Here is a 12,020-nt window from a genome sequence, read left to right as displayed (position 1 = left end):
ACCCTGCTTTCCAATAGACTCTGGTGTAGTGCTGCGTGCTGATTGGCAGTTGATGAATTCAGTTTTAAGTTCCTTCTACAACATGCTTCATGGTTTGCAGAAGACTTTTTATAAATGGCCATCAATTCTCAATGTAAGGTTTTTTTATTATTCAGTGTATGAATTTGAGCAAATCTTTCCCTTGATTACCTAGCCTGTGAATTAAGAAAACTGTGTTTGCTCTACAACCAGAATTGATGGTTAAGCACAAGGGATTAATTTAATGTATATAAAAAGTGCTTTAGCAATGGCAGAAAATACATACATTGTGTGAAATTTTATAGTAATTAATATCATATTACCTGCAATATTCTAGTTTTTGCCCCATGTAATCTCTTTGACTCTAAAAGAGAACATATGTCTACATAAACCACTCTTAATTAAAAACATGTACTTTTATTAAAAATAATGAACATTACTAGGTCCAGTAAGCAAAGGGCTGTATCAGTTTCTGGGGTCATTGTTTCTCAGCTGGTAAATTTTCGCATAATGATCCATTGAATAATTTATCAATTATAAATCTTTATCAAAACATTTTAATATTGAACACAAACTTTCAGCTACTCTTTTTTAATCATTTTATCGGGGACTCTTACAGCTCTGGTTACATTAGAAATTAAGAAGGAGGAAAATTTGGAATATGTATCTAAAAATGACAGTAGATTACTACATATTTAGGAATCAACTATTTCGTCACATCAAAACAGGTCATGAGAACAGTGACAGCTGTAGCACTTGTACAGATAGTGTTGCTGCCTCATCTGAACATCTGGATTCTCCTGTCGTCTCTTGGGTTTCACGCTGGTCATCTCTGAGAAGGTTCTTTGCTCCCTCAGGATGAGAGTGAGAAGAACAAGTGTTGTAGCATGACTGTGACCCGCTGTGCCTTGCTTTCTGCTGTGTTCTGCAAGCTCATCAGAGCAACCTAGGGGAAGCAGTGCAGTAAATCCATTAACTGAAGAGCAGATGGCATTGACATTAGACTAGTTGTGGTTCATCAGTTGTCTTCTATAATGTTATTCAGTCTTTACAAGCAGCACCTTTTTATTTCACAAAAGCTAAACCAAGTAGCTCCATATTCTCTATGCACGGCAGTATGTGGCACAGATGAACCAAGTATCTTGACGTGAATCTGGGGTTAATTACTTGGCTGTCACCAGTGGCATTTGTTCATTCTGTCCATTTCTCCAATTTGTTGGAGCCACTGCGAACGATGTAGATACTGTTGTCGTGGTAGATACTGTTTGTAGATCAATTTAGAACATTTATAATGATCATGAACACTGGTGAGCTTTGACCTTCCATGTTGCCTCTTAACCTTTGGGCTGGGTGTGCTGGCGTGACATCAGCACTCTAGCTGTTAGGGTGGAATAATCTGGTGAGGCACTTGCAAACATCCGTATTCTACGTAATACATGTGCTTAACAAATTCTTTTTATTTTACAGAAAGAAATGTCCTCTAGCTGCTATTCATATATGTGTGCTTTTCTCTAGCTGACTGGAAATATCGGCACGCAGGGTTGATGGCCTTATCTGCCATTGGCGAAGGGTGCCACCAGCAAATGGAAGGAATTCTAAATGAGATAGTAAATTTTGTTTTGCTTTTTCTTCAGGATCCTGTAAGTACCAGTTCCTATGTGATTCATAATTATTGCCACAAATCCTATGGGGACATGGCCTTTATTAATACACAGAAATCTATTCCAGCATCCAAGAGTAAGGTATGCAGCCTGTAATGCTGTCGGACAGATGGCTACAGATTTTGCACCTGGCTTCCAGAAGAAATTCCATGAAAAGGCAAGTACCAAGTCCTTCAGCGACAGTCGGGCTTTTAAGATGTTGGTGGGGTGGGCATTTCAAAATCTGGATGTCTGGTTTTGTTTTCCAGGTAATAGCAGCTCTGCTGCAGACTATGGAAGACCAAGGCAATCAACGTGTGCAGGCCCATGCTGCAGCCGCCCTCATTAATTTTACTGAAGACTGCCCCAAGTCACTATTGATCCCCTATCTAGATAATTTGGTGAAGCATCTGCATTCTATCATGGTACTTAAACTTCAAGAGGTAAGTGCTCCAGTCTGTTTCGTAATGAGACTGTTGAATGAAAGACATGAGGGTGGCCATGGAGAATAGAAAGGCTAGAGTCAGATGGAATCCCATCGCATTCTGAGTAGAGGATATAGGCTGGCTAAGAGCATGGCCTAGTTTCTGGAATTGGGAAAAATGAAATATGAGATAACATTAGTATATGATTGCTTAAAGATTAAGACAGCAATTATTTAACTGATTTGTTTAAATTTTGAAATATCATTTGGGTTTTGTTGTGTTTTTAAGTGGCATGGGAAATACTGTGGTAGGAGATTCCCCTGGAGCCTTGTGTGGAGCATGCACAGTAGCAGAAGGCTGCCGGGGCGTAGCCATCTGTGAGAGGGCTTCCAAAAGTTCGAGGAAATGCTCCGTTACCTTTATTGCTTTCTCTGTGGACTCTCATATGGTCACTGTCCAGGGCTTTTGCTGGCAATAGTGGGGCTGAGTAAAAGTGGTTTTAGAAGACATTTTACAGAAAATAGTCACTTCTTTTCCTGCCAGTTTGATTTTTAAAAATGAACTAAGAAGGGGTGAAAATACTTGCCAATCTGTCCTGAGTAACGGAAATAGAGGTGCTGGGAAAGGAAGTTCCTGTTTACTTTAAATTTGTAAAGATTTTTAAATAAAGGTTGGCTACCTCAGTGTAAGACACTCGATAGTTTGAGAGGTGCCGTTTGAAAAGAGTAGCTAGATGACGTGTGTGGGCATGGGAACGGTGGTGTAGCCAGAGTGAGCCCAGTGTGTCTGCAAAGCAGGGACCGTGTGAGTAAAATATGGGTAAGAGTTAAAACATTGAGCTTGACAGAAGGACACATTTAGGGGACAGGTAAGGAACTGCTCAGAACTATACTTTGAAGTTAAAAAAAAATGAAGGAGCAACACTTAACAGAAGAAAGAAATCCGACTTCTAAACAGTTTCACACCAATCACTTTAATAGAGATCTGTTCTAGAACTTACAGTCTTTCCTCTTGGGCTTCGGGGGGAGGGGGGCGGTGATCTTGGTTTGCTATTCTAGAAGAGCGTATAGGGACTGTGCGGGGTTAGCTCACGTCTAGTGTGATCGTTGTACTGAGCGGCAGGTTACACTGCCTCAGATACTACCATTGCTTCAGAAATGAATATTTCTTCCCATTTTTCACTCGAGTGATTTATTCTATTTGTCTTCTTTCTAGTTGATTCAGAAAGGCACCAAGTTAGTGTTGGAACAAGTTGTGACATCCATTGCCTCGGTTGCAGATACTGCAGAAGAAAAGTTTGTCCCTTACTACGACATTTTTATGCCCTCACTGAAACACATTGTTGAGAATGCCGTTCAAAAGGAACTCAGACTTCTGAGAGGGAAAACTATCGAATGCATCAGCCTCATTGGGCTGGCTGTGGGGAAAGAAAAGGTAAGTGGTGTGTCGCTCCTTGAAATTGTGTGATTTGTGGAGCATAATTTTTCCTTCATCAGCTCCCTACTCACATGTTACTCCCAACTGTATACATAAATAATTACCTTTCCTCCTTACTTGCCATCAGTATTAAGGTGTCCTCTCAGCTCAGTTGTGTTTTTGAAAAGCTCTCCTACCACATGTCATCTACCTACTGGGTGACCTAGAGCCTGTATGGGCTTAATGTTGACCTGTGTAAATATTTGCTCAGGAGCTTGCCAATTCTTTTCTGCTTAATCCAGAAAACATCAGGTGTGTCCTAAGAGAAAAACGTATATTCAAGCAACTCTTGAGAAAATAATTAGCAAGAACCACTGGGTGGTAAGGATTTTTCTTCCTGGGTACCATCTCAGTTGTCAAAGCAAACCCAAACCAAAAGACGTCCCTCTCATCCCAGCCCTGAGACCTATCAGGCGGAACTTCCCTGTCTGGTCTCCAAAGCCAGGGTCAGTCTTACGTTGGTGCTTCAGCTTGTCTTTGTGGAACACAGAACTCTGCCAATATTTTTCTAGAAGAACATGAAATCCATTGCAGTGTAGATTAGAAATTTTTAATAGATTAGTTTTATCTGTGAGTTTGTGGTCCATGTGGGGAAAATATTAGCTTTATGTGTGTCTTATTTTTTTCTTTGTGTTCCTTTTGAAAGCTTTGTGACTAAATAAGAGACAGAACTAAGGAGTGGTGACATGGCTCTTTTCTCTTACACACAAAAGTAATATTGGCAATGAAAATATTCCCATTTTCTTTTAGTTCATGCAAGATGCATCTGATGTGATGCAGTTGCTGTTGAAGACCCAGACAGACTTCAGTGACATGGACGACGATGACCCGCAGGTAAAGTGGCTTGAGCCTGTTGTCCGCCCATCCGCCTGTGAGTTTCCCATCACGTGCCTAAATGTGCTCCAAACAAACAATCACACAGGACTATGTAGGTTTCTGAATGATATCAAACAGGGATGTCCCAAACACCTGCCCTGGTTGTCCTTCTAGTTCTCATGCCGCTTTTCTCAGCCCGTGCTGTTTCTACTCTTTACTCTGTTTTTTTCAACTCTCGTCCTCTGAAGCCTCTGCCTTAAGGCCACGTGCCTTCTCAGTCTTCTTAAACTGTGTCATCCACAGTCATGACTTCAGAATTCCAAGAGTTGTGTCTCCAACCATCACTGAGCGTCTCTGGATGTGGCCAGACCCATTGACTGCAACTTGGTTGGCCTCCCTCCTCTATCAAAAGAGAAGAAATACAGAATATGATGGTCCCATCTTCACTTGTGCCCAAACTGGAATCTTTGAGTTCTCTCTTCCACTCCCTGTCCTATTTCATGTTAGAAATGCTCTTATCATCTGAACATCTTTGAAATCTAGACAGTATGTCGTTACCATTACTGATTTTGAAAGTCTCTGGTAGACACTGATAACATTGCTTGTAATAGCATCATGGATGTCTGTCATAATCTCTAGCTTTCCCGAATCCTGTCATTGCAGGCACTCAATAAGTTATTATAGAATCACGTTTTTATTTTACACCTACCCAGCTCACTGCCACTGAGTTCGTTTGACCTCCTAGCAACCCCTATGTAGGGCTCCCAGGGTTGTGTGGAGCTTTACAGAAGCAGGGGCCTCACCTGCCCCACCAGGAGCCAGTGGTGGGATAGAACTCCCGACTCTCGTCCCAATCCAGTGCCACATGATCATTGTTTACCATCGCTGCAGTGGGTAAAGAGAGTGAGCAGGATGGAATAGAGTATAAAAACCATGCACAGCTCGTTTCGTTGTGCATGATGGGGGAAGATGGTTCATGTGACTACAAATCAAGCTGCTCATCGTAGAGAGGAGGCGTCGGTAACCTTGAAAGAGGATGGTAAAAGGAGAGAAAGGAGTGTAGTGTTTCTTGGGTGTTGTTTAACGAATGGAATCCTGGGTAATAGGGATCCAAAGACAAAAAATTTGAAAATCTCTGTCCAGGAACTGACAGACTTACCTGGGTTTCATGTAGTTGATTCAGGTGCTGACAGAGAAACTAATGACTTGAAAGTTTTTTTTAAAAAAAATGAGGCAAGACTTTGGTCTTTCTCTTTTTTGCCTCGTCATCCCGTAGTATTCCAAAATAATCTATTGTGATTTCATTCTTCTGAACATTGTAAGTCGAGGAACATGAACAGGTGCACTTACTGGTTAAAGTAACATGAGTGTATATGTCAATAAGACTTTGTGAAATAGGGACATATTCTTTCTCTTTTTTTCATTGAACTTTTTCTTTCTAGATCTCTTACATGATCTCAGCCTGGGCCAGAATGTGCAAAATCCTTGGGAAAGAGTTTCAGCAGTACCTTCCTGTGGTTATGGGACCTTTGATGAAGACAGCTTCAATTAAGCCTGAAGTCGCTCTGTTAGATAGTAGGTATCTCTATGGGAACATAAGCATGCCAGCTGGACAATTTCCCTCTTTAATGTCTGTAACACGCATCCCGTCTTTGCTGTCCCTAGCCCAGGACATGGAGAGTATGAGTGATGACGATGGGTGGGAGTTTGTGAATCTTGGCGATCAGCAGAGTTTTGGTATTAAAACTGCAGGACTGGAAGAAAAATCAACTGCTTGCCAGATGTTGGTAAGTGATGTGCTTTTTACCAGAATTTGATTTTGTGACTTCTCAATACATTATCTTTGTGTTTCATAACTACTAATTAAATTATTTAGAAGCATTTAGGAATACATTCTGTAAAACGTATGTAGGAGCCTCTTTGTCCCACATTTTTACGTCTGATGTCCATCTTAGAGAAAGCATGTGGTCAAACCGTTCCACATTACAAAGTTTTTAATAACGAACTAAAATAATGATAATAAGTAGCCGGAATGCCTGTTAGTAGGAAAATGACCCATAAGTTCTTATTCCTGAAGTCCTGATATGTAGCTCCTATGATGAAGAGTTTGGAATTCTCTAGCGGGCAATGGATCAGGTCAATCTCAATTACGGTGTCTATATAAAGTGTTTACTCAGTGTGGTGGTTGCATTCATGTGTTTCTTGGATAGTCTTACCTTCTATACTTAATGCCTATAATTGAAGCATTATGAATTTGTATTATAGTGGGGCATCAAATTTTTGATAGATAATAGATCCAAAAAATGATTTTGTGATCCATTTCATTTTTAAATTCTCATTATTTTTTAAGTATAGCTCTAGTCAGGACACAACATTCTCTTTCAGTTTTACTGTTTGTTAAAATATTAATACCTTAAAACTAACTTGCATCTTCCCTTCCTTCCCTCCCACTCTTTTTATTGCAGGTGTGCTATGCTAAGGAGTTAAAGGAAGGTTTTGTGGAGTATACAGAACAAGTTGTCAAGCTAATGGTCCCTTTACTGAAATTCTATTTCCACGACGATATCCTGTGATTGAACATAAAACGCCTAGAGCTAGTAAACTTGTAGCTCCTTTTCAAGGGTTTTTTTTTTCTTTCAAGTTTTAGACTCTAGTAGCTGAAGTGTTGGTCACCATTATTGTGTGGTGTTTACACTATCTCAAAAAACACTTGCTATTGAGGTGGTTAGGATGTGGGAAGCTGATCTGTGACAGAGTAGAATTAGATACCATAAGACTCTCAGTGACTTAAGTTATAGAAAGTAGATTGTTGTCAGGCTTTCCCAAGCACCTCTGTGAACTTGAACCTCTCATTTTTTTTCAGTTAGCAACTAAGTGGATGAACAGTTTGCACTGCTTAGATAAACAAACCCCCTGTCAAGTCCATTTTGACTCAGCACTCCTATCTATGTAGGGTTTCAGAAGCTGTAAACCTTTATGGGTACAGACAACTTCTTACCCGTGGAGCGGTGATTGTTCGAACCTCTAACCTTGTAGATCGTAGTCCAGTGCTCCTCACATAACGGCAGTTGTCACTAACTGTCCTATAAATGTGTATGCCTTTATACACCCGCTGTCTCACACACAGTTTTATAGGCAGGAACAATCAGGGCAGCACGAGAGAATGGTGGAGCCTGGGCCCAAGCTGAGGCGTGTTGCCTGTCCAGGCACGTGGTAGTGTCCCCTCAGAGTGTCCCGGCACAGTGGCAGAGGACTGTGCAGAGTTTAACGAAGACCTCAGAAGCTTAATTACATCTTAACGACAAGTCTAGTGCATGAAGAGCCCTGTAGGTGTATGTTTTTAGGAAATTCATAGTTTCCACTTGATTTCTTAGCGATAACTATTTTGAGTTTACCTATAGTTTTTGGATAGGAAAGTGACAGAAAAGACAGGAATGTTTGTCTCGTGGAGAGGAAGACCTCTGGTAGGTCTGTTCAGTTTAACACTCAGAACTCTTGGGTGGCTGTGTTAGAATACCTAACCCTCCTGATAACACAGCCAATAGCAGGACAGGCCCGTCTTGGAAGGCTCCTTGCGATTACGTTTCCTTAATCATATCACGTGTCCGAGTGGCAGCTGCCGAATCCATGCCACTTCTCCTGGAATGTGCAAGGGTCCAAGGTCCTGACTACCTCACGCAGATGTGGCATTTTATGTGTGACGCTCTCATCAAAGCCATCGGCACGGAGCCAGATTCCGACGTCCTCTCAGAAATCATGCATTCTTTTGCAAAGGTGGGTATTCTTCCCCTGAAGAAAGGTGTGGAGACCTGTGTTCCTTTATTGTGTTAAATAAATTAGGGGGAAAGGTGAGCCTTAATATATGCTTTAAGAAGGCTTCTGAAAATTTGTGGGGAAAGTGGAATTTTTCTCACAAACTCTTCAAAGCTCCCTCACCCCCACCCCCAAAATAGCATAAATTACTTTTCTCGCTTCTCTCCACCTCCCATGTTTCATCTTTATTTAATTTTCATATTTTTGTAGAATCTTTTTTTTTTTTTAAGCGTAGTCACCCTCATGTGCTAGTCTTCCTTAGTTGCCAACATCTCATGAGCCTGGATGAGCCATCTCCCACCTGCATCTGTCTTTATTGTTTTGGGTTTTTGTCTGTTTTTGCCTTTCTCTCACACTATTACAAAAGCCTTGTTGTTGACCTGCTCCATAAGTCTCCTCTTAGCTGTTCAGTTGCTCTCAGCCATCCGATTGCTCACAGGTCCATAGGCAGCTTGTGACACAGCTTGACTTGTTACATATCTTTCTTTGTCCTCACTCACATTCCTGAAATTCCTTTTATTTTTCTAAAGAATTCCTGCCTTTGTCCATGTCATTCCCTCACCTAAAAGGCCCCTCCCTCCAGGGCAAAGTTACACTTTCTTCAGTGCTCTGTAATTGTGTGTGTATTCGTGCAGTAATTGAATAAAACATTCGCCATTTTCACACGTGTAACTGTATGACGGTAACATTCACCATGGTGAGCAACTGGCGCCAAATTTGTTCATCTCCCTAAACTAGAAACCCGGTGCCTCTTAAGCAATACCAGGTGGTTCTCAATGGAGCTTAGCTTTCTCTCTGTTTGACTGTGAAAGTGGACGTGACAAAGCACACACCAGAGTCGGTGGGTCAGTTACTTTCTTGGTGCTGCGCAGCCGTTCCATTGTTTCAGTTCGTGTCGCCGCTGTTCACACAGACTCAAAAACAGCTCTCTTGTTGGCCTGGTTTGTAGTGCATTGAGGTAATGGGAGACGGCTGCCTTAACAGCGAGCACTTCGAGGAGCTGGGAGGAATATTGAAAGCAAAACTGGAAGAGCATTTTAAAAACCAAGAACTGCGCCAAGGTACGTTTCCCAGCTCTTATTTCTGAATGCATTTGTTTATGACCATTTGGGCAACAATTTAAAAAAACAACGTTTATTTGGGTGTGTTTTAGTTAAAAGACAAGATGAAGACTATGATGAACAGGTTGAAGAGTCACTACAAGATGAGGTAAAGTCCTCTCTTCAGAACTTAATTTGCATGACCATTTACATCTGAAACCTTTTAAATTCCCAATTCCACCGAGAGATTAGTTTGATGTTATTATCGGTCATAGTTAGCAAAAGACTGTCCAGTTCAGTCGTTCGTAACCGTGCGGTGCTTGTTTGGCTTTGGGGCGCTGTGTGGTTTTATTGCAGTATTTCACACAGAGGAAGGCATTTGGAGTTCACATTGTACATGCTCCGTCTTAAGCCAGTGCTATCACCGTGTAAAAGATGAAGACCCTCAAACTCCGATGGCAAACGGTCGCTTAACATCGCAGCCTTGTTAAGTCCATTTTCTGCTACATCACACAATTGTGTCAGGTTCCTTACACGATGTAACACGGGCAGCGGTTGATAGCATTCTCTACCTCCTTATTTCTATTAGCAAACCGCTTGACAGTATCAAACGTGTCTTGGCTGTGTGATTAGGGTACAGAATATACAGCGTGCTCGCTTCGGCAGCACGTCCATTAACATGGGGTGGACACTGTTATCTGACCGTCATGGTGGACACGCGCCAAAATGTTCCAGTCCAACTAACTGCCTTCATGACACTCCCCTCGGGTTGTTCACATGACAGGAGACCATCCCCTCAAATGCCACCGTGCTTGTGATGGAAACAAGCGATCGCATCCCCCCGCCCCACTTCAAAAGTAGAACATTAGTGCAGAAAATGGGAGGTAGGAGATGGGTAGTGAGTGAAAGCACTTGTACTTTAGGACTTGGGGAGTTAGGACAGATTTTCCAAACATAAGCTTTGTGGTCTGTTGCCAGTAAAGACGGCTGCAGTGAGTGCATTGTTAACCACAGACTTGATCATCCCACAGCCCTGTAAGTAGCGCCAACTCGGGCATGGAAGTTACTTCACTGCAAGACACACCACTATGTCCTTAGACTTTCAAAAAGGCCAGTGATGCTAGTGGGATGCTTTTTAATGGGTGTTTGTTGTTGTTTTTAGGATGATAATGATGTTTATATTCTGACCAAAGTATCGGACATCTTGCACTCAATATTCAGTAGCTACAAGGAAAAGGTGTTACCGTGGTTTGAGCAGCTGCTTCCGTTAATTGTCAACCTAATTGTAAGTGCCACCTCTAGTCAGCAATTGAGTTTCTGTAATGGACCTGCGTTGCACTACATACGATTTGACATGTTGAGCTTAATGTGCACCTTTTTAGTTTACTGCATTTACTCAGTAAATTTAAGGAATAATTTACGTGTGCACACCTTGTTTGTAACAATCTGGGGAATCCGTATATAAATGTAAGAGTTATGTAACATTTATTGATAATGATGTGTTTTTTAAAATAGAGCATCACTATCAGATAATTTTTCTAAAGTAAATTTATATGTGTAGCTACTGCTGCAGTCAGCTTGTCCTAGCACATAATGTTATTAGAATTTGTGAACAGGTCTTAACACACCTGTATCCATTATGTTTTAAGGTATAGGTCTCGCGAGAAGTGGTTAGTAGTGGTGGGTTTTGGATATTACCTGTGTCAAGAATGACAGTCTAAGCTAATTGTGTATATTGAATATTAGAAGCTTGATTGGCTGTCTTTTTTTCAGTGTCCACATAGACCTTGGCCAGACAAACAATGGGGATTGTGCATCTTTGATGATGTCATCGAACACTGTAGCCCAGCCTCGTTTAAATATGCAGAGTATTTCTTAAGGCCAATGCTCCAATATGTATGTGACAACAGCCCAGAAGTCAGGCAAGCCGCTGCCTATGGCCTGGGAGTCATGGCCCAGTATGGTGGAGATAATTACCGTCCTTTTTGTACAGGTACTTGGGCTTATATGGCTACATGCGTTTCATTCCAGGGATTCTCCCAAACAGACACATACAGCTGTTTGTGCTTTCTTTTTTCTCTAACACATGAGGTGACAGCTCAGCCTCCTTTCCACCACACCCAGTATCTCCCTCCCCTCAGTTCAATTTCACTTTTAATCCTGAGTGTTGGCCATAGTCTTCGTGTAGAACAGGCGTCTCCAAGTTAGCCCGCTGCTAGCAACTGCTCTTGGGTCCGTGTAGAACTATGACTGGTCCATGGAATCTCAACAGTTGCTTTCTCTAAAAAAAATGTGTTAAGCCCTTGTCTTGAGGCACCTCTATGTAGATTCAAACTACCAACCTTTCCATTAGGGACCAAGCATGTTAGCTTGTGCACCTCCCAGAGCCATTGCCACCCAATCACTGCTGGCTGACAGTGACCTACAGGATGAGACACAAGTGTTGCATACATTAGGTCTGCAGAGCTGAAAACCTACACAGAAACTTAAAAGACTTAAGTGTCATCAAGTCACCAGTGTGAATCCAGAGGCTGTCCATTTATGTCACTCAAAACCAAGAACCAAACTCACTGCCATCAAGTCGATTCCAACTCATAGCAGCCCTGTAGGACAGGTAACACTGCCCCTGTGGGTTTCCAAGACGGTACACTTCATGAGAGTAGAAAGCCCCATCTTCCTCCTAATTTATATGTCTCAGGTCTTATAAATGTAAGTGCTCTTAATCACACAAACACTGATAGGACAGTAGCCCCTTCAGTGTCAGGTCATGGTTATTTAGCAGAGAAGGGAAG

General features: G+C 41.8%; 1 protein-coding gene across 1 annotated transcript in view; it reads left to right on the top strand.

The window, feature by feature from the left end:
- The window catches only part of IPO5 (importin 5), a 40,055-nt gene that overhangs the window by 24,340 nt on the left and 3,695 nt on the right, over window positions 1-12,020 (top strand). Inside the window, exons 11-23 of the mRNA XM_075563478.1 lie at window positions 1,534-1,658; window positions 1,747-1,836; window positions 1,928-2,101; window positions 3,299-3,517; window positions 4,310-4,393; window positions 5,818-5,950; window positions 6,041-6,162; window positions 6,841-6,937; window positions 7,977-8,149; window positions 9,138-9,249; window positions 9,342-9,397; window positions 10,391-10,513; window positions 11,002-11,221. Of these exons, the coding sequence (XP_075419593.1) occupies window positions 1,534-1,658; window positions 1,747-1,836; window positions 1,928-2,101; window positions 3,299-3,517; window positions 4,310-4,393; window positions 5,818-5,950; window positions 6,041-6,162; window positions 6,841-6,937; window positions 7,977-8,149; window positions 9,138-9,249; window positions 9,342-9,397; window positions 10,391-10,513; window positions 11,002-11,221 (1,728 nt within the window). The remainder of the gene's footprint in view (window positions 1-1,533; window positions 1,659-1,746; window positions 1,837-1,927; window positions 2,102-3,298; window positions 3,518-4,309; window positions 4,394-5,817; window positions 5,951-6,040; window positions 6,163-6,840; window positions 6,938-7,976; window positions 8,150-9,137; window positions 9,250-9,341; window positions 9,398-10,390; window positions 10,514-11,001; window positions 11,222-12,020) is intronic.

Source organism: Tenrec ecaudatus, chromosome 11 (assembly GCF_050624435.1).
Source record: "Tenrec ecaudatus isolate mTenEca1 chromosome 11, mTenEca1.hap1, whole genome shotgun sequence".
In the NCBI taxonomy this organism is placed as follows: Eukaryota; Metazoa; Chordata; class Mammalia; order Afrosoricida; family Tenrecidae; genus Tenrec; species Tenrec ecaudatus.
This window is presented reverse-complemented; position numbering and strand designations above follow the sequence as displayed.